At 42.6% G+C, this 22,489-nt stretch overlaps 1 protein-coding gene across 1 annotated transcript in view; it reads right to left on the minus strand.

The window, feature by feature from the left end:
* Positions 1 to 22,489, minus strand: part of SLC1A3 (solute carrier family 1 member 3) — an 85,866-nt gene that overhangs the window by 3,479 nt on the left and 59,898 nt on the right. The window contains exons 4-9 of the mRNA XM_066378968.1: positions 15,386 to 15,590; positions 12,511 to 12,553; positions 9,082 to 9,374; positions 5,815 to 6,048; positions 5,103 to 5,297; positions 565 to 699 (exon numbers count right to left, since the gene is read on the minus strand). Of these exons, the coding sequence (XP_066235065.1) occupies positions 565 to 699; positions 5,103 to 5,297; positions 5,815 to 6,048; positions 9,082 to 9,374; positions 12,511 to 12,553; positions 15,386 to 15,590 (1,105 nt within the window). The remainder of the gene's footprint in view (positions 1 to 564; positions 700 to 5,102; positions 5,298 to 5,814; positions 6,049 to 9,081; positions 9,375 to 12,510; positions 12,554 to 15,385; positions 15,591 to 22,489) is intronic.

The following is a 22,489-nucleotide window of genomic DNA, read 5'->3' on the forward strand; positions in this document are numbered from 1 at the left end:
AGCTGGATGGGTGAGGGGAAAAAGGCAGAGGAATGGGCCCTAGAGGATACTTTTTTGGGCCCCAGAGCCCCAAAAATTCAATTCTGCTTAAGGATGCTAGCTCTCTTGCCACCATCTGCACGGCCGCTCTTGTCCCTGTTGGGCTCAGATGGGAACACCCGCGCTGCATGACGCCATTACAATGAGAAGCAAAGGAGGAAGGGCCTGGGCCAGCGTGTGAAGCCATCAGCTTTGTGATTCCAGCCGCCAGGGGATGTTGTGCAATTCAGAAAGGGCCCTGCTGATTTATGTTGGCTTCACAGATGGCGGGTTTCCCAGTCTCTGCAGGGCTTTATGGAGTGAGACGTGTAGCAGTCAGATGTGCCCTACGGGCTGATAAGGGAGTGAATGCACATGGCGTCTGGGGCTCGGTCTCCAGATAAGGGCCAGGGTCAAGGAGTAAAAACAAGTTGATTTCTGGACGAGCTGCCCCTGCTTGTGGAGCCCTTTTGGCTGCCTGGCACCCTGGAATGGTGAAGGAGTGCCCTATGCCAGCAAGCTTGATCCCAGTCAGAGCATACTCACAGGAACCAGTCCACTGCAATGATGAGCGTGATGTCGTCGGTGGGCAGGCCCACGGATGTCAGCACGATGACCATGGTGACCAGTCCTGCCTGAGGAATCCCAGCTGCCCCGATACTGGCAGCCGTGGCAGTGATGCTGTTGAAAGACGTTCCCAAACAGAAAACATTTTTACAAATCTCCCCAAACAGAAAGTGTACCCTGCAAACACACACCGCACAGAGTGTGACTTGCCAAGTTAACAAAAGAGGATGTGCTTCAGTAAAATGTGAGACTGTGAAAACCCTACTAAACTAATAATCATATTAACTAATGGTTATTAAGTGATTATGTGCCATCTGATATGCTAAACATGGCTTATCTCATTTGATCCTCACAACAACCCTTAGGAAATTGGTCCTATTATGATAGCCATTTAAAAATGAAGAGACTGATAGGTATATACATTTCACATACCTGAAAATATTTTGTAAAGTCCAAAATACTGTATAGTTCAGTAACAATTTGTTTCTAATAATTTCTCTGTCCAAGTAGAGGACTGTAAAGATACTGGACTTGTGTAGTTAATAAGGTCAGAAAAAAACAATCAGATTTGTCAATTAAAAAGCAAAATGATTACAAACAGTTTTATAGCACTATCAGTATTTTTTTAGGGAGCCAGTGTGGAACTGGTTTGTAAGGCATGTACCCTGTCTGGGACTCAGTTTGTGAAATTGCTATTTGATAGGCTGATGTGAGAATGTTAAAATGTTTTTAGAACAGAAAAGTATTGCCTAGATCAGGGGTCCCCAAACTACGGCCCGTGGGTCGCATGTGGCCCCTGTGGCCATTTATCCGGCCCCCGCCACACTTCTGGAAGGGGCACCTATTTCATTGGTGGTCAGTGAGAGGAGCACATTGACCATCTCATTAGCCAATAGCAGGCCCATAGTTCCCATTGAAATACTGGTCAGTTTGTTGATTTAAATTTATTTGTTCTTTATTTTAAATATTGTATTTGTTCCCGTTTTGTTTTTTTACTTTAAAATAAGATATGTGCAGTGTGCATAGGGATTTGTTCATAGTTTTTTTTTATAGTCCGGCCCTCCAACAATCTGAGGGACAGTGAACTGGCTCCCTGTGTAAAAAGTTTGGGGACCCCTGGCCTAGATATAAGTATTAATAAAGTAATAAGTCTGTGGGAGAGGCTGTTCATGGTTCCCCCACATGGTTCTCTTTTCACGATATTGAAATTTTTAGCTGGTGCTTGTCTGCCCAGAATGAAGACTCCATTTCCCAACCTCCTTTGGAACCCTTTACGCAAAGTTCTGGCCAAGGAGACCAAGAAACTTGTAGGCTGTGCGACTCCTCCTCTTCCCTATGGCTAAAATTTGGAGGTGGTGATGAGCCTTTCTGGACCATCTGGGTGAGGGTAGCACCCCGGAGATGATGGAAACATGAGCCTTTGTCCCTTACACTATGGAACGTCTACCAGTCTTGAGGGCTTTGTGGAGCAGAGCTGCTCCCCGTGAGAGAAATACAGTTCTATCTCATTGTCAGTTACTGTCCTTATTTTTTAACATTGTCACATGCGACTATAATTGGGGGTTTTTCAACCAGTATGCCAAGAATAGGCTGCAGTGAGCTGAGATGCCTATCTCCCAGCCTCAGTGGGCCAAACCGGGCCTGGGCTCCCAGAACTCCCAGGCCAGTCACTTCTGGCCGTGATCAGTTTTGTCTTTTTCACTATTTTTTTTTTTACCCCAGTGCGTCCTATAACTATTACCATTTTCCAGTAACACAAAACACATAGAGAGAGTTTAACATAACATTTAAAAATAAGCATATATATGTATATATATACACACACAAAAATGTGTGTGAACTGATATTTAAAAAGATGAAAGGCCTGGCCTGCGGAAGTCCCAGGTTCAATTCCCGGCCAGGGCACACAGGAGAAGTGTCCATTTGCTTCTCCACCCCTCCCCCTCTCCTTCCTCTCTGTCTCTCTCTTTCCCTCCCGCAGCTGAGGCTCCATTGGAGCAAAAGATGGCCCCGGGCGCTGGGGATGGCTCCTTGGCCTCTGCCCCAGGCACTAGAGTGGCTCTGGTCGCGACAGAGCGATGCCCCGGATGGGCAGAGCATCGCCCCCTGGTGGGCGTGCCGGGTGGATCCTGGTCGGGCGCATGTGGGAGTCTGTCTGACTGCCTCCCCGTTTCCAGCTTCAGAAAAATACAAAAAAAAAAAAAAAAAAAAAAAAAAGATGAAAGGGATATAAAGGCCAAATGGAAGCCATAAATCTGAATTTGATGTTGGTCTGGGGGAAAAAGCTATCAAAGACATTTTTGGGACAATTGGAGAAATTTGAATGTAGGCTAGATATTCCGGGAGTATTTTTAAGATTCTTACTATTGTGGTTATAGAAAATGATCCCTATTCTGAGGAGATGCATGCTGAACGGTATACAAGTGAAATGTCATGAAGGTAGAGAGAAAGAGAGGGACTGAGAAAGAGAAGAAATGCAATATGTAAGATAATTTTCATGATAAAAAGTTGTGAAAAAATTCTGACTTATTTTGGTCTTCAAAATATAGTATTTTTTGCTCCATAAGATACACTTTTTTTCCCTCAAAAGTGGAGGGGAAAATGCCTGTGTGTCTTATGGAGCGAAAAATACTGTATTTTATTAAATATTTTAACACATCATTTGGTTCAGAATATTTTTTTTCTTATTTTCCTCCTTAAAACCCTAGGTGTGTCTTATGGAGCGAAAAACACAGCAAGTTGCTAATAATAATGAACACACAATGATGAGCAGGGCCTGAGCTGGATGGTGAGGCTTAAACTCTCCATTACAGTTACTTATTGGTCTGTGTGCATTCTACTTCCAGAGGGATGAGAGTCACATCCTGACTTTCAGAGGGATGAGAGTCACATACGCACAAGGATATGCATGGACTATCTGTAGAAGAACACTCGGGAAACTAGCAAACAGTGGTTGCCTCTGAAGGAAACTCAGAGATTAGGGGAAGGTATGGAAAGAAAAATGACCTTTCACCAGACACTTCAAATAGAATAGCTAAAAAATAATAGTCCACAGAAATAAAATTCTCAACCTATTTGTCAGTGTGGTCTGTCATCTATTTTATATCACCTAAAAATTAACCCAAGAGAAAATGTTAATCCAGTTTTTCAAGTATAGTTTTATTTCCTCATACTGTTAATAAAAGTGAACATATTTAATGCCTTTAAAATTGAAGTGTAATCTAACTTTTTTTAAAAGAGAAATATCCATACTATGCCTTTTACAAAAAGATGTAGTTTTCTATTTCTATGTACATACATATTTTCATATATTTCTTCAAAGAGCTAGAGCTAGAGATATTTATAGGTGATAAAGCAGTAGAGCATTGGCCCGATGTGTGGAAGTCCCAGGTTCGATTCCCAGTCAGAGCACATAGGAGAAGCGACCATCGGCTTCTTCACCCTCCCTCCTCTCCTCCTACAGCCATGGCTCGAATGGTTTTAGCAAGCTGGCCCCAGGCACCATGGCCTTGCCTCAGGCACTGAAATAGCTTGGTTGCCAAGTAACAGAGCAGTGGTCCCAGATGGGCAAAGCATCGCCTTATAGAGAGTTGCTGGGTGGATCCCAGTAAGGAGTCTGTCTTTCTGCCTTCCTGCTTCTCTGCCTCCCCACCACTCACTTAATAAAAAAAAAAAATAAATAATTAAAAAAATATATATTTATAGATGTTATATCGATAAGTAAAACCAAGTAGCAAGCATTATGTATGGTGTGATTCCATTAAGCACTAGTAAAAGTGTGTGCATGTCTATGCATTAGAAAAAGTCTGTATACAGCAAACATTACCAGAGGTCACTTAGAGAGAGAATGGGGAGTGATGGCGGCAGGTGTTTCACTCTTTACCTTATGTATTTTTCTATTATTAGAATTTCATTGTTAATGAATGTGCACATCTGTAATTTAAAAAACAATAAATCGACATATCTAATTATTAAAAATAAAACTATTCTCACAAACCCTAACCTCCTATTTATGTGAGTCCCTTCCTCCCTGCCAGTTTCCAGTTTCTTCATCTAATCCCTGATCACCATCTCATTGTTTAAAGTGATTCTTTTTTTTTTTTTTTTTTTTGTATTTTTCTGAAGTTGGAAACGGGGAGGCAGTCAGACAGACTCCCGCATGCACTCGACCGGGATCCACCCGGCAAGCCCACCAGGGGCGAAGCTGTGCCCATCTGGGGCGATGCTCTGTTGCATCCAGAGCCACTCTAGCGCCTGAGGCAGAGGCCAAAGAGCCATCCCCAGCGCCCGGGCCATCTTTGCTCCAGTGGAGCCTTGGCTGCGGGAGGGGAAGAGAGAGACAGAGAGGAAGGAGAGGGGGAGGGGTGGAGAAGCAGATGGGCGCTTCTCCTGTGTGCCCTGGCCGGGAATCGAACCCAGGACTCCTGCACGCCAGGCCGATGCTTTACCACTGAGCCAATCGGCCAGGGCCTAAAGTGATTCTTAAAAAAAAAAATTGCTCAGAACTTTCCTTGTACCTGATTGTAATAAGCTGTCCAAAGTTCAGCTCCAAGTTGTTCACCTGCGCAATGAAAATGGCAGCCAGAGCCTCATAAAGGGCGGTGCCATCCATGTTAATGGTGGCCCCTACTGGGAGGACGAATCTGGTGACGCGCTTGTCCACACCGTTGTTCTGCTCCAGGCACTTGAAGGTGATGGGCAGCGTGGCGGAGCTGAGAACAGTAACACAGGGCATGTCAGCTGACCGTTCCGGGTGCCCAGTATGCCTGTGTGTGTGGTACTGTGGGCAGAAAGTTCGTTCCTGTTAAAAGGAACGGAGTCAGCACTTCTGTAAGTAGGGAAGCGTGGTTAGGAACAGAGTGGATCCCCTCCCTGGGTCATTCGGGAACTCCTGCTTCTGGTTCCCCTGTGAGGCATCATGTGCCATTATTGCCACATCACAACAGCCTCTGCCCCTCAGGCAATCAATATTAACTGGAAGAGGGAAATTCCAGTGGACAGGAAAGGAGAGTGAATTTCCATTTTGTGCCCCAAAAGGGTATCTAGCCAGCCATTCCTTGAATCTCAAACAAGTCTGATGAGCACTGGAAGCAAAAAAATCAATGCATACGCCTAGTAATTTCAATCGCCCCTCCTCCACAATGTCTCCCTCTACCCTGAACTTGAGGGTCCTGGTTCCAAGTGAAGTTTGAGACTTTTCTGAGAGATGTGGGCCGCATATACACATACCTGGAGGAGGTCCCTAGAGCGGTGATGAGTGCTTGCAGCATCCCTCCGATAAAAACCCAAGGGTTCTTCCGTGTTGCCAGGAAGTAGAGGAGGGGCAGGACAATTAAGGCGTGGATGAGTAAGCCCACAATGACTGTCACGGTGTACATGGCAAGCTGGCCCCCAATCACGCCCAAGTCTTCCATCTCCATAATCTTCCCCGCAATCAGGAAGAGGATGCCCAGAGGGGCGTACCTATGTGGAGGCAAGGCGGGCACAGTTGGAAGTCGGATCTCCAACAAACTATTCTACAGAAGTTACCAAGTGATGAGAAAAAGTAAAACATCTGATTTCCCAACTTTTCTGCCCAAGATACTGTTTGGTCTTGTAGAAACTGTGAACTTCTTTCTTTTTTTTAAAATACAAATTTAAATATACTGTTCACAAAAATTAGGGGATGTTTCTAAATGAATATGAAGCGATAAAAAAAAGCATTTGATTTCTTTTTTATTAAACAAGGACATCAGAAAAGCAAATGACAAATCAAAGAAAGTTGTGGATTATGCAAATGAGATGCAAAACCAACTTGTATTTCATTGGTGAAAGTGCACTAGACAAAAGGCTGAAAGTCCTGGAGTATCTGCACGTTCCCTGGTCCCCTAATTTTTGTGAACAGTGTATAAGTACTGCAGAATTAGGCTTTCTTCTCACTCAAAATATCTCTAGGTCACATTTGTTTTTTCCTAAACCTGTGAAAAAAGGCAAGTGAAGAGGTTTTGTTACCCACTTCTTTTTCCCTGAGGTAAGTCTACTACACTTGGGTCACTTTTCTGGTTCTCAAAGGCAACCATGCCCCTGCTTCCTGCTCCCTTGTTACATGCTCTCAACGCCAGCATCCACTGAGACAACATCCAGACTTTCGGAAACATGTTGCACGTCAGGGCCTGCTCCCTAAGTTAAAGCGAGAGGCACACAGCGCCATCTTAGTGTTTTAGATTTGCAGTCAACTCTCTCATCGAAGGACTGCAATTATTATTTTTTCCCATGTTACACATGACTTACAATGTTACTTCATTTTAGTCTTCAAGTCAACTCTTATAAATTTCTCCCAAGAGGCAATGCTATGGTGCAAATGGGAAACTGGCACCGTTTACTATAAATAGAAGGCCATTATAAAATAAATTCAGAGCTATTAAAATTAATAATGTGTGTGTACGTACTACCACAATCAGGTTACAGGTGTTTTATTAAGTAATTATTACCCACAGGCTGTTACTGCCGTTTGTGATCTTCCGCTGGTAGACTCGGCAAGAATGGACAACTGAAACACAAAATGGCTTATACCTTTTGAAACCTGGTTACTTAAAGGTCCTGCCCAACACACACAATTGCCTCCATCTGATCTGTGCAGTAAACTACAAACAAACTCACATTACCAAAAACCAGAGAGGCCATTACCCTTAAGAAGAAGGGTCTGCTGGGAACTGTGGATGACTTATTTCAAATAGAAAAATACAATGCTCCTTTTAAAAGTCCTTTAAAAACACAGGCCAGGAAATTATGAGTACCTGTTTGCAGAAATGTAATAACTCAATGTTGAATGTACAGGAAAAATATACAGCGAGAAATGTGACACATGAGGTTCATTCACCAGCTTTGAATGGGCTTCTTTCATGAAAGAGGTGAAAGGTGCAGGCATTTTAATAATATGAGATAAATGTCCACTTTCAGCCCTGCCAGGATTTCAAAGAAGGGCCCCGCGGATTTCATCCGGGGATCCCATGGAGACCACATTCTGATCTGTCTTTGTGCCCAAGTTTTTACATTCGTCTTGCACAAACTTCTGAAAAGTGAATTTCTCTGGGCTTTGGTGGCAATGAGGACAAAGAATATTTTTAATCATGTTGGGGAGCATTTTTCCTAGAAACAGATGACTTCCTGTCTCAGGTGCCAAGAAGGAGTCTGGATTTAAAAATAAAGGCTAAACCAATGGAAGGCTTCTCTCCGTGCCGGAGAAAATGTACTTTCCAAGGTCAAGGTTCCTCTTTGGAGTTAGTCTTTTCCTTTGTCTCCTGCTTGCAGCTTCATCTGAAGGAAGTCTGTTATAAAGTGTGGCTCGGCGTTCCACGCCACCGCCCATGAGTACTTCAGGTGTGCGCGGAAACACATTCGATTTCTTTGTTAGGGCTCAAACAGAGGAGGGGGAGCTCAGTTCTCCTGGTGGTGTAGGGCCCTTACACTGGTTTCTCCTGCTCCTGGAAATGCCCTTCTGCTGGTGCTTTGCACGGCTAGCTTCTCCCGGTCATTCAAGTCTTAGCAAAAAATGTCACCCCCCTCAGAGGTCTTTCCAAGGAAAATTTTATGCTTCCTCCCCAGTCACTTTTTTTCTATCACCTCACATCACGTAAAATAAAACCTGCTTATTTTATTTTATTTTTTCATAGCACCTGTGACTAAAGCATATAGTTGATTTATTTGTTTATCTCTGTCTTCCTTAAAAAAATGTAAACTCCAGGACATTCCTGCATCTCTTCTTCACTGCCTTATCTGTAGTATCTGGCATTACATGCTTGGTGTATAGTAGACACTCCATAAATAGGCTTTAAATGGATAACTAGATAGATAGAAAATGGGGGGAAGAGGAATGGGATTCCACTGGCACTGAGGTAAAGGAGTTGACACCTTGCAAGAACAAGGAAGGGCCCTGGCCGGTTGGCTCAGTGGTAGAGCGTTGGCCTGGCGTGCAGAAGTCCCGGGTTCGATTCCCGGCCAGGGCACACAGGAGAAGCGCCCATCTGCTTCTCCACCCCTCCCCCTCTCCTTCCTCTCTGTCTCTCTCTTCCCCTCCCGCAGCCAAGGCTCCATTGGAGCAAAGATGGCCCGGGCGCTGGGGATGGCTCCTTGGTCTCTGCCCCAGGCGCTGGAGTGGCTCTGGTCTCGCCCCCTGGTGGGCAGAGCGTCGCCCCTGGTGGGCGTGCTGGGTGGATCCCGGTCGGGCGCATGTGGGAGTCTGTCTGACTGTCTCTCCCCGTTTCCAGCTTCAGAAAAATACAAAAAAAAAAAAAAAAAAAAAAGAAAAAAGAACAAGGAAGCACATTTATTAAGAGGGGTTTGCAGCTATGTTACCAACCACTACAAGCCCAGGAAGTCTTTGGTTTTCTTGTGCTTACTGGAATGGGATCATTGCCATTGGCCTTTCTGCCGGGTGGCATCGTCCTGAGGGCCGAATACATGTTGATGGCAATAAGTGTGGTGAACACAGCATATACAGCAAATGGAAATACATACCACATTATCACTGCTACCAATCTCATGATGGCTTCATTGAGACAATCGAAGAACTCCTTCAGGGCTCGTCCCTGCTCTTTCATCTTTCCAATCACAAAACCAAAGCACATGGAGAAGACGACGAGTCCCAGGGCGTTGACCCCATTCACAGACCCTGGAACCGGGACTATCTCCTCTGTGACACTTAAAATGGCTGCTGTGGCCTCTGACACGTTGTTTATCACGGCGGCCATGAGTGTTTCGTTAGACTGGACAGGGACTTTAATGCTTCTCTTCTCATAGTTGGTTTTAAACTTAAAAACAAAAGGTGCAACAGGCATTAAAGAGAATATTTTTTTCTTCTTTGCACCTTTCTGTTGTCCAAATTTTCTATGATATACATTACTCTGCATTCAAACAATAGTGTTAGAGAAAGTACCTACCTATCTACCTATCATCTATCTAACCGTGACAAACCCCTACTCCTACTTCCTCAGCATGAATGCACACACACACTCATATATATAACAAATCATAATAGGAAAGCCAAATCTGGTTGAAAATGTTTGACTAAACACACACATGTGTTTTTGCTTTGTTCTGAAACCCTAATAAAATGAGTATAATGGACTTTTAAAAAACCATAAATCCAAATATTCACAATAGTCCCTTTACTCTCAGTGGGATCGTGCTATGGGATTATGGACAAATCAACCAACATCCTTGTGCTCATATTCTGCAGCTGTGAAACAGGGACAACTGTGCTGGTTCCACCTCGCAGGGTTGCTGTGACGATCAAGTTAAACAGAATGTGTGAGAACATCTTGTAAATGTTAAAGTACTATACCAATGTTGGCTAATGGTGCCTAATCACAAAGTCCTTCAGGGATTAGACTTAGAGATTTCAGTGGATATTAAAAATTTTAAATCTCCAAACAACAGTCTTTAAGGCATTCCAGATAGTATCCATTCTTAAGAATAGGTGCTTGATTAGTAGTTGATCAAGAGTGACAACCCACTTCTGACATTCCAGAGTGGCATTTCTGTTCTTATTCAAGAGACACTCTTTCCCCCATATATTCTACATAGCTGCCCCAGACAGGAGATGCTGAGTATATTACTGAGGCCAGATAAAACAATTCAACCCATCCCTCTATGATTTTAATGTGAGCAGAGTTCTTGGCCTTCATGTTGACAGTAGTAAAGCCTCAGAGAGAGCAATAATATACAAATATTAATTGAATCTGGAGTGTAGGGGAAGAAAGACCAGCTGTATACAACATGCTGGGCCATTTTTTTACTGAGAATAAACGGGAGACTTTCTTGTCCAATGGGAAACCACTATTCCCAAACAAGGACCTGGCCAGCTATCAATACTGTGGGTATATCCCTCAAGAATCAGTGATACTGCTGGTAATTTAATGTAACAAAAAAACTGGCCTGTCGTTGTCTTCTATTCCAGTCAGCTCTCAAATCTCTATTCCATTGGAGTGTTTTTGCATTTTATGGGTCGTCTAGGGTAGATCTCCAATCCTGGTTAGCCTTTCCTATGCCTCCAATTATTTCCCCTTAGACACAGTTTGTAGCCTATACAGAAATTGCAGCCTCATGTGATTTCTGGTCTAAGACAAATAAATCTGGGAAGACATATTTGCTTCCCCTTCAAAATGCAACCCAAAACCAAATACAAGAAATCTGCATGGGTCAGTACATTCCCCAGCACTGCTAGAAATCAGCATTTTTGATATCATCTGGTGCCAGTTGACCTACTAGCATAGCCAGCCCCATGGTGCTGGGGTTGGCTGGTCAGATTAAAAAGGGTTTATTCTTTATGGTTACATTTGATTTTGAATTAAAAAGTTAGATTTTGGCCTCTTAGGCTCTCTCCTCTCTCTTTTAAAGAAAGGGTTCTGTTAGAATGTTGCAGTAAGTGCATGCTTCAGTGCCTATTAAAAATAGTCAATAAAATTTTTAAAAAGGGGATAAAACAAAGGGTGGCTTATATGTGTAAACCTTGGTCCTTCATGAGGTCGGGTCTGTTTTGTTTGCTTTACGGAAACTAAGCAGAAAGGTTAGGGGAGTACAATGAGGGTGAAGTGATACCATCTGGAAAAATGTTTGGGGAACTATTATTGAACCCAGAAAGTCTAATTATTTCTCTTTTAATATCTGGGAAACAAAGGTTTTTTATTCAAGTGAGGTTAGAATAAAATTTACCAATTTTTTTTTTTGTATTTTTCTGAAGTGAGAAGCAGGGAGGCACTCAGATAGACTCCTGCATGCGCCCAACCGGGATCCACCTGGCATGCCCACTAGGGGGCGATGCTCTGCCCATCTGGGGCGTTGCTCCATTGCAACCTGAGCCATTCTAGTGCCTGAGGCGAAGGCCATGGAGCCATCCTCAGCGCCCAGGCGAACTTTGCTCCAGTGGAGCCTTGGCTGCAGGAGGGGAAGAGAGAGAGATAGAGAGAAAGGAGAGGGGGAGGGGTGGAGAAGCAGATGGGCACTTCTCCTGTGTGCCCTGCCTGGGAATTGAACCCGGGACTTCCACATGCCAGGTCGACACTCTACTACTGAGCAAATTGCCCAGGGCCTGAAATTTACAAATTTTATACCCTAATAGTAAAATATGTTTGTACCCAAAATACAGAGAGCTAAGAGTTGCTTGGATATAGGTGGCTAAAAGGAACCGGGTGGCATGACAGCCTCCAGGTAGGTGTCTCATCACCTTGGTCACCGCTTTCTAGGAAGCAGATTGATGCAGATGAAAGGTGATAGACTCTGGAGTCAATACAATGGATTGGAATCTGGGTCTGACATTTACTGCTTGTGAGAGCGTGTGCCTGTTGTATGTATCCACCCTCTGAGTTATCACAGAAGAGTTGCCTCATCAATGAAACAAAGACAATGATATCCATCATACTTATGTGAGGACTAAATATAACAGTGGTTGGCACAGAGCTGGCATCCAAGACATGAAGCTGCCATTTCTTTCTGATAGTTACTCTTTTAGAATCCATAAGCCCTTAGTAGACTTTTAAAAAACACTCCATTGATTTTTAAAAAAATCAAACCCAGAAACAGAATAATCTCCCTAATCTTTAAAGCAGCTTGTAAGTGTATTTCATATTGGAGGCTTTTGTGTGTGGAATGTGAGGATGGAAAGAGGAGGAAGTCTTTTGACTAGCTTTCTTAAAAACAGAAATTCAATAAGCAATGAGTATGTAAGATATGCAGTATTTGGCAGCTAATAAGCCTTCAGTATAAGGTAAGACCTACTTTTGCCTTTTAAATTCATCAGAAAACCTGAGTAGTTTCCAACCTGGTGGAGACGTGTTTCTTATTGCAGAGAAATGGGAAGAATAAAATAAAATAAAATAAGAGGGTCTCACTCTGTTGGTATGCCAGAGAGGATTTACTAGGGAAAATTAGTAGCTGTAGAGCGTTTACCTGTTTAAAGCAGGCTTCCACCAGATTTGGAGGGAACATATTCCTGCAAAGAAAATAAGAGTCACTTGAAAAATTTCCTAAATACTGTTATCCCCTTAAATATTTTCTCACTGTGCCTAAGGTTAAGATTGAACTAAGCAGCAAATAGAAAGAGAGAAAGATTTTGGTGGATTTTACGACTTAAAATGGGACATATGGTCATCCCTAAGTGAGCCCATGTAGTTCATATTTTTCAGGGAAGTCCCTAATTCAACTCATCTGTTCTCCTGTCAGACAATGAGATTCTTTGTTCAGCCATTTTATCATTAAACTCCTGCTCCTTGGAAGAATCAAGGTGAGAATGGAAATGCCTTTTGTCAAAAGCATTCTGGTTAATTGTGGTATTACTCAATAATGACCATTTTGGTGTTGTGCCATGTGTCTAGGGACCAAATATTCTGAATTGAAAGTCATGGTGATACTGTGGAATTTTGTTCTCTGAAAAATCCTCCTAAAGGTCCCTTGGGGGATGGGACTTGACACTGTATTGCTGGAGCTTCTGAGGCTCTTCTGTTGACTAATGAGAAGAAAGATGACAAGTTTGACCTTGAGGTCCATGTGGCAAGATTTGTTACTTCCTCAGAGCAGTATTTGAGTTTAGGGCAGGGAGAGGATAAGAAGCAACACTCTCACTGGGGAGTCTCTAACCAGATGTGTGACCTTGGCCAAGCCATGGCACCCATTTAGGTCTCAGTTGTTTCATCTATTAAAGAGGAAATTAGATTAAACTACTATAAGAGCTCTAAGATCGAAGACTGTGGGAGAAGGAGACATGACCTAGCAGTTGTAGAGCCCAAGATTGTAGCAGTTGTATGTTGGTAAAGTCATATTTTAAGGTTAGAAATTCTTGTCCCTTTCTTTTTACTGCCTAGACCATCCGTTTTCTTTTCCTTTACATCTACGTTCACTGGGTCTGTTTCTATAAATCTTGATAGGAACATTGAGTTCAGGAGATTCCAGGATAAATGCTTATTAAGCCAAGTGATTGGGTAGGGACACGTTAGATATTTGCCATTGGGGCAAGGAAGGGCAGAAACCCATGGTGCTCTGATGGGTCCAGCAGATTGGGAATGACAAATCTCAATTCTTCAAACAAGGAATAGAAATTATACAGAAAGAGAATATAATAAAATACTTCTAATTCAAACTAGCTGAGGATAAATAAAGTTTTGAAAGAATGGTGAAAAACCTTCATTAACTATATAAACAAAATAAAAATATTGTTATTGGGTGACAACTTGATATGAAATTTTATAGGGTAGCTTGTTGCCTTCAGACCATTGAGATCAACTCCCTGAAAAAGATTTTCAAGAAGAAGCTCTGTGGGGCTGGGTCATACTCACGTATAGATGATACCAATTCACCCATGATAGGAATTGAGAGATGCAGTCAATGAAACCCTTTGTTCCCCAGCTCTCTCTCTTGAATATGCCTGCCACAGACCTGCTCGTTGAGGTGGCACATGAAATCAAGTCCCTAGGAGCAGTTTCTCTCAGATAACCATGGGGATCCCTCTAGGGTTGGTATCTGAGATTGGCAAACCAGTCACTTTGCATGTAGGTTGTAAGGAAGAGAGGAAAGGCCTAAGTCTGGAGATAACAGGCTAGGTGGGGCTACACATTAGGCAGGGAATGCTAAGCAGGCAGGGAATCTAGAGGCCTGTGCTGGGGTATCTTCCATTCACCCTTCTAGATCCACTCTCCATGCTGCTCTGTGTGCTGGGAGGCTGACCCCGCGGACTGAAGCACGTGGGTTCTTTTGCCTTATGGCGCCTGTTGGTTTTGTCTAGTGGAATGCTCTGAGAGGTCACAGGGTAAGAGAGAGATGGATGTTCATATTCTCCCAGCTCTCTCTCTGACAGGTTGGGCAGCAGCTCCTTCCCTCCAGACTAGAGCTGTTGCTCCTCTCCTGAGGGCCTTCCCCCAAGGCCACAGCTTTCCCTGAGTTCCAGCAATAGCTCATACCTTTACCTCTCAGAGTTAGGGATGGTCACAAAACAGCTTCTTATTGTTGTTAGTTCCCTGGAGCCTCACCATCCCTTATAGGTTCCCTTAATCCTGCTTGCACAGTTGCAAGCCCTTCTCAATGATCCTTTTGAAAATACAACATGCTTCCTGCCAGGACCTGATGGATGCAAGGGTAGAGACAGCAAGCAGGGAGCTTCCAGGATCCAACTTGGGTTTATGTCATAATTCTGTGTAGGGACCTACTCTATCATCAAGTCTGTTTCAATATTAGATAAGACTCAATTATAATCAGCACATAGTTTGTACATAAAACAATGCTAAAGAAGCTGTTCTTCAATCTCTTATTACTTATCTGCTAACTCCTTTCTTTATAAATAGTACAAAAATATCTTGAAACAGGTAGACCAGATGATCTCTAAAGTCCCTTTAGGAAGGAAACTGCTGTGTGTAACAGATGATAACACAGATCACAAGTTCTAAATTAGAAGAGTAGAATAAACAGGCTACACTTGAATAAAAACTAGCCTTAAGGAGCAAGATTTGAGAAGAGTAAGTTAAGAATTATTAATATTCTAATGTGCTTTGTATAGTTGAGAGGAGAAGTGAGTGATCAAATTCTGAATCTGAAAAGCAGGGCTCTCAAAATCCACCTATGGCCACTCCTTGCTCTTCGTGCCTCTTTCACATAAGATCAAACACTGGATCCTTACTGCAGTTTCTGTTAGAAAGAAGTGGAGCTGTGACCTTCATGTTAAGCCTAGCAAGGCTGGTTCAGTTGGACACCACTTTTAGGGTGTGATTAGCTTCCCAAAATAAGAGGGGTTGGGTGGTCACAATGTACCCAAAGGGATGCGCTTGCAAGGACATACCTGATCAAATCCAGGAAGGCATCTGCAGTTGCCACTTGTACAATTTTGCCTTCTCTGTACATGTTTTCCTTTGTGCCCTTCCCAGGGTGGATGATGATGACAATGATTATGCCAATCAGCACGGCAATGATGGTCGTAGTCATGTAATAGACTACCGCTCGCATTCCCATCTTCCCTGACGCCTTACTATCTAGGGCCGCCATTCCTGGTGAAGGCAAACAGAAGGAGGTTTTCGGGAAGTCAGTCTAGGGAATTCTCCAGTGGAATGTAACGGGAACTGTGTGTCCTCCTACACTTCCCTACCCTCATCCCACCTGGCAATGGGATTTCATACAGGTTAGGAGAACTTGGCAGCACCCTGAATCAGGGCATCACACAAGGTGAAGTAAAGAAAAGCTACAGAATGGCTAGGCATCAGCTGTGTCCACAAGCTGTCATCACCTGTTTTTTGCCCCAAGAGTGCATTTCACGTGCTTCTCTAATTATTTGAAAGGGCGGTCAAATTCTTTCCTAGGTTACTACTAGTTGGGGAAACTATGAGTGGCGTGTGTGTGTGTGTGTGTGTGTGTGTGTGTGTGTGTGCGCGCGCGTGTGTGTGTTTGTGTGCAAATGTAGATGAAGAAATAGACACTTCAAAAATATTTCTGGAAGGATAATCTAAGCATATTGTATTTCAAATCAAAGCACTGTGGTGACTCACATAGATTAACTGTCATTAAATTTATTAAAACAGATATGATTTTATATATGAACAGGAGTTTTTTTTAGTGTTTTTATGTAAAATTGAAGTGATTTCCCCCCGTCATCTACTGATCTATCTTCAGTTTGCATTTAAAGTAGACATTGCGTTATAAGGCAAAGTTCTCAAATAGCTCCTCTGTTGTTTCATGTCATCTCATTGATCAGAACTTTTATAAGGCATTTTCTGCATGGGGTTCTCATTTTTGTACCCCGCCTCTCATCACCGTGTTCCACAGGCCTGGAGTACATCTTCCTTCTCACATCAAACATTCTTCTCCTCATTCTCAGGACATTTGCAAAGTTTACCTCAGGCAATATATCCCAGGAGGCAGGACTTCCAAGATTTCCCTAACTGCCTCTGGGGCGGAAAAAATGTAAAGGACACATAAATCTGAAAAGATTATCTATGCTGATACGGTCTCTTCTGTTTCATTAGCTATTTTCTTACTTCCCTCTTTTCCCACTAAAACAGTAAAATCCCATTCTAGGGTAATCTGATTATAATTAATTATACTATTTTACTTTACTACTTAAAATTGTGTTTCTAGAAATATATTAAAAGTTATACTGCATTTCAGTGATCAGTATCAGATTCTAATAGTGGTTCAACATTTAGGTAGTAACCCTGTTCATACCAAAATATTTAGAGTAAGGTAAAGTATTGAAAAAGTATTTTGCTAGATAACTAGAGGGGTTTGCTCAAAAATCTTAATACAATGGTGATGAGTTTATATGGGAATAGAAGTCATGATCTTTATTTTAAAATTTCATTTGAGTTTGATTCATATTGTTTATAATTTTCATAATAAGCACTTGCTTACTACCTGATGTGTTCTCATTTTTAATCACAACCTATAAGGCAGATTAAAAAACAATTAACTCTAAGGCCTTTGTTCATACCAAGTAAAATGGAATGGGAACTTGAACCCAGTTCTTACGTGACTAGGTTTAGTGTGCTTTCTGCCCCCGAAAAAAACAATTGTAGCTCCCACAGACCAGGAGACCAACTCTGGATTTCATGTATGAACTTGGCTTCTTCGATCCTTGCCCTAGATTTCTTGAAACCCAGGGGTAAGTATCCATTTGTTGGGATGACACAACTTCAACACTTCACTAAAAATGAACTAATCTGTTTTCTGCGTGTCTCATCCCCCATTTTCATTCTCAGGTCTGAATCACATTTCACAATATCTTGGCTTTCTTTGCTTGAAACAATTTCTTTTAGAACAGGCCCACTGTTTCCCGTCATTGCCTGAGCTTGTCACCACTGAAGCTTGCAATTCTTTGGCCGGCCAGTGGTATGGGCACAATCATCTGGATGTTTCTGCTAGGGCGTACGAGGCAACAACATTTTCTTCCTCCGAGATGCTTTCCCCCCCTTTCGCCTTCTATTCCGTGGTGCTCTTCCATTCTCATGCCAACTTTTCTCTGAGGCTCCTGCCCACTATTCCCGACCCTACAGCTATTTAGAGAGAGCACTAAGTGGTCAACACAGAGGACCCAAAGAGTCAGAGAAAAGAGGAGGCTTGAATCTCCTTCCCTTCGTCCCTCCCACCAAGGACGCAGGGGTGGGGGAAGTTATCCCAGAATCCACAGGGTGATCAATTCCAGGAACAAAGTTTACAAGTGTTTTGTTTGTTTAATTTTTAAAAATGAAAACCAGTATGAAAGTATTTTCTCTATACTAATACCAAAATAGTTGAAGACAATCATTGAGGCATTCTTTTTAAGTTATGATCTCATAAGAAGACTCAATAGTCAAATGAGAGGTCTTACCAGCCTCTGCATATTGACTTTATTCTTTGGAATGAGAATAAAGCCACAGCTGCTATTGTTTCGGTTAGGCAGGGGTGTGTGTGGGGGGATATCCTCATCAGCCACTTCTTTATGTAGGTCTTTCCCCTAACCGCAGGGGGCTGCTGGTCCATCTCTGTTCCGGGCACTCCAGTGCCTTCCTCCCAGCTCCTTCCAACTTTAACCACTCCTCTGTTCTCTGAGACAGGTTTGTAAAACTAGAGGGACCACCAGAAACAAGGCCACACACGGTCATCAGAGCAACAGCAGGACAGATCTGGATAATCTGTCACCCACCAGGCCTTCCTATTGGTAGAAGTGGGAAAATGGAGGAAGAATTGGGAAGACAAGAGCCAGGGTGAGTAGGGCGTCCGCTTTCCTCTCCCTCAGGCACACCGATCACCTCCCTCCCCCAGCCTCCTGAGACTCCGGATAATGCTCTACACCAGAGACTACACACAAATGTCAGTATCTGGGGACAAGAGGAAAGTCCTAAATTGCTTTGTAGAAAAGGGAACTTTTGCAGGAAGTGCCCTAAGTGCTTGGAAAGGGGAAAGTTTGCATTGAGCCAGTGTCACTTGAAAATATATGGAAAAAAGGAGAACTGGGGCAAGGGTGGAGGGGATGGCAGATTACTAGGGAATGTAGGTATTTATACGAGTGTGCTACAACAACTATGCACTCATCTAAACACGTACTGGGCAAACACATTCCAGAGCAAGTCATAAAGATAATGATTTTCCATGGTCATTTTTCTTCATTTGATCTGGGCTTAGCTAAACCAGCCTCATTGAAGACATTCTGACATCTTTATCACGAAAACAATCTGCCATCCCAAAACCTAAAGAAAAACATTATTGTGCAATTGTTGTAAGTATTGTGATTGTTCTTCCAATTACAGTGACATGTTTGTATGGTTATATATTTTGTGTATCTTGAATTGACTTTTGTGCTGGTCCACTAATTCACTCATCAAATCCTACCTCCAACCAATCACATATATTCATCTAATTTCATGACAACTGCATGCTGTAGATTGGTGATACAATTTTATTTATTAAATAAAGAGAGAAAGGGGTGCAGAGAAGTGGGAAACATCAACTTATAGTTGCTTCTCGCATATGCTTTGACCTGGCAAGTCTGGGGTTTTGAACTGGCAACTTTGGCATTCCAGGTTGACGCTTTATCTACTGTGCCACCACAGGTCAGGCTGGCTGGCTGGCTGGCTGGCTTGCTTATTTATTTATTTATTTATTTATTATTTATTTATTTATTTATTTATTTTTGACAGAGAGACAGAGAAAGGGACAGACACACAGGAAGGGACAGAGATGAGAAGCATCAATTCTTTGTTGCAACACCTTAGTTGTTCATTGGTTGCCTTCTTATTTTTTAAATAAAGCTTTTTCAAATAACTGTTGTTTATTTTTATTAATTTTTTTAGAGCGATGTAAACTTGTTCCACTTATTTATGTAATGATTGGTTGATTCTTGTATGTGCCCTGACTGAGTATTGAACCTACAATCTTGGCATGTTGAGATGATGCTCCAATCAATTGAGCTACTGGGCCAGGGCTGGTGATACCATTTTAAAGATGAAGACACAAGAGGCCAGAGAAGTTAGGTTTTGCTTGCCCAGTGTTGCGCAGCTAGTATATAGCAGCAGCAGGACTTGACCCCATACTCTCAAGTGCCTTTCCTCTTTTTTCTTTCTTTTTTTTTTTTTTGTGGGCAAGCTAGAAGTCACCTACAGTTCATTTGCTTGTTTTCCATGCTGGCTTTTTAAACTTTCTTGCATTTGAGTTCAATGCTGAGATGAGCCTGATGGCTGGAGAAAAATTCCAGAGAGGAGGTAACTATGGAAAAATTTACAGTTACTCAGCATTCTCCACCTTAAGGGGAATTGAGTAGCACTGGTTATCAGAAGGGCTAGCTAGAGAGCCTGATCAATCGGAAAACAGCCCAGAGCCTGCAGTGTGGAGGGCCAATAATACTTGCTGACTATAGGCACACAAATCATTTCTTTCCTTTTTGTATATAAAGTGAGAGGCAGGGAGGCAGAGAGACAGACTCCTGCATGTGTCCTACTGGGATCCACCGGCAAGCCCAGTAGGGGGTGATGCTTTGCCCATCTTGGGGCCACTGCTCAGTGCCTGAAGTGAGGCTATGGAGCCATCCTCAGCACCCAGGGCCAATTTGCTCAAACCATTCTAGCCACGGCTGTGAGAGGGGAAGAGAGAGAGATAGGAGGAGGTAGGGGAGGGGAGGAGATGCAGATGGTTGCTTCTCCCGTGTGCCCTGCTAGAATCGAACCCAGGACATCCACATGCTAGGCTGATGCCCTACCACTGAGCCAACAGTTCAGGGCTACAAATCTTGTTTTCCTTTCTTAAAATCAACCCAGCAATAACCAGTCATTAAGAAAGGAATAATCAATCATTTCCTCAGACCTCTCACATGTTCACCGCTGAGTTAAGCACCTAAAAGAGATCAAACAAGATGTTTTCTAGAATATAAAAGATTAAGACTTTGCTTCAAATATCTGGGTATTTTAGGCAGCAGTCACTTTGAAAAGAGGAAAGGAAGAAAGTTTCTTGATGCAAATGGTTAAATATGCATTCACCTCTCTATTTATGAAGAGTCTTTTGGCAATCAGTTTAGCACAATGAATATACACCAAAATTTTTTTTTTGGGGGAAGGAGTGTTTCATAATATATACGTGGAACTCTGTAAGTCTGTATTTTAAATAGAATTTCTTTTGGCATAATATTTAGTATAGTTTTTTGGATAAATGAAATCTGTATTCAGCCAAGTATTAAAAAATAATAACACAAATAATGTCAAGTTCCCAAAGCTCAATTATTTGCATGGATTTTATTCCCCCTCTGCTAAAAACCTATGTCCTACATATTAGTGTGTCTCGCTGTATTTCCTCTGATGCTTCCTGTCTCTGGTTTTCAAACACACAATCTAATGAAGAAGCCGCATGCTACGAATTGTCTTTCAACTCACCCTCCCGGTGTTCTACTGCTCATCCAGGGCCCTGGGATCAGGCCCAGGAAGAACAGGAAAGGGGGGATGGCAACTGCTGGTTCAAGAATATTGTTCTGTTTCTGTTTTTACATCAGTTTAGATGTGCTCCTCCTCCACAGTGGGCTTCTCTCAAACACTCATCCGATGAAAGCCACCTATTCTCAACCCTCCTAGAATTTCAAGATGGGCAGGCTTACATCAAGGATGAGCTCTACATGTACCATATTCCTCTGAATACAGGGTGGTTTTTCTTCTTTAAATAAGAGAGTTAAACTCTAAAAATACAACATACTTCAAGTTTGCAGATTGAAAAATGAGCTCTTGTGTCCTCAAGCAGCTGCCCGGAGCTGGAACAAGCGCACACATCCTCGGGAAGGGGACGGGCCAGAGGGCAACCAGCTCAGAGAAGAGGCAGGAAGGTGGGCGGTGGGCACGAAACAGAGCTGCTGTATCCCTGTCCCTGGCTGTCTCATGCTTCTCTTCTCCCTGAAATATCTCTTCTGGACTCCATATAGACTAGATTGTAACAACAACAACAAAAACTACAATTCTGTGGGTTCTGGAACAGAAAGCAAACCTTTAAAAAGGCTAGAAATTGTTGGTAATAAGTGGTTTTCTCTCATCTCAATTTTGAATCACAATAGCAGATTAGAGTGTCTGAACTTAATCTAAAAGGCAATATTCAAACTACTTATGGACAACCTCAGGTATTTTTAAAAGCCATTTCCTTCCTTCCTTCCTTCCTTCCTTCCTTCCTTCCTTCCTTCCTTCCTTCCTTCCTTCCTTCCTTCCTTCCTTCCTCCCTCCCTCCCTCCCTCCCTCCCTCCCTTCCTTCCTTTCTTCCTTCCTGCCTGCCTGCCTGCCTGCCTGCCTGCCTTTCTTTTTTTAAAATTATGGCATAGTAATTAAAAGTTCAGTCTCTGAGGTTAGAATACTTGGATCCCACTTCTGGCTCTATTATTATATGACCTCTGTAAGTCTCAGTTTCTCATCTGTAGAATGGGAATAATGAAAGCCTTTCAGAGGGGTTTCATTGGCACAAAGGGACTTTCATACTTAGCCTAGTGTTTGGCACATAGTAAGTATTCAAAAAATGCCAGCTGTTACTATTAATTAAACAGATAAATAATAAACAAGCTACTTGTTTGTTTTTTTGACCTCTCTAAGCCTCCATTTCCTTCAGACAAGAAGTTGATAATGCCTACATTGTAAGCTTAGGGAAAACTAACATGAGTCTGTACAAACTAGGCCCTTGATAAATGCTAGTTAGGACTGTCACCTCTTTCTTTATTAGAATTGGAGTGCCTGGAGAGCAGAACCAGCTGTGTGATTGACATATCCTAGAATAGTGCTTGCACAGGAAGGCATCCCCAAAATATTTGATAGTCATTCTTATCACTGTTATTGTTGTGCTGGGTAGAGGCCACATACTCAAACAAAATTTAGATTAGGTTATTGTATGAATTACAAGTTCTAAAGTAGCTTCTGTTGAAAATCCTCTGAAATTCTGACTCACCAGTTTTGATTGCTCTTTC

Source organism: Saccopteryx leptura, chromosome 1 (assembly GCF_036850995.1).
Source record: "Saccopteryx leptura isolate mSacLep1 chromosome 1, mSacLep1_pri_phased_curated, whole genome shotgun sequence".
NCBI classification, from domain to species: Eukaryota; Metazoa; Chordata; class Mammalia; order Chiroptera; family Emballonuridae; genus Saccopteryx; species Saccopteryx leptura.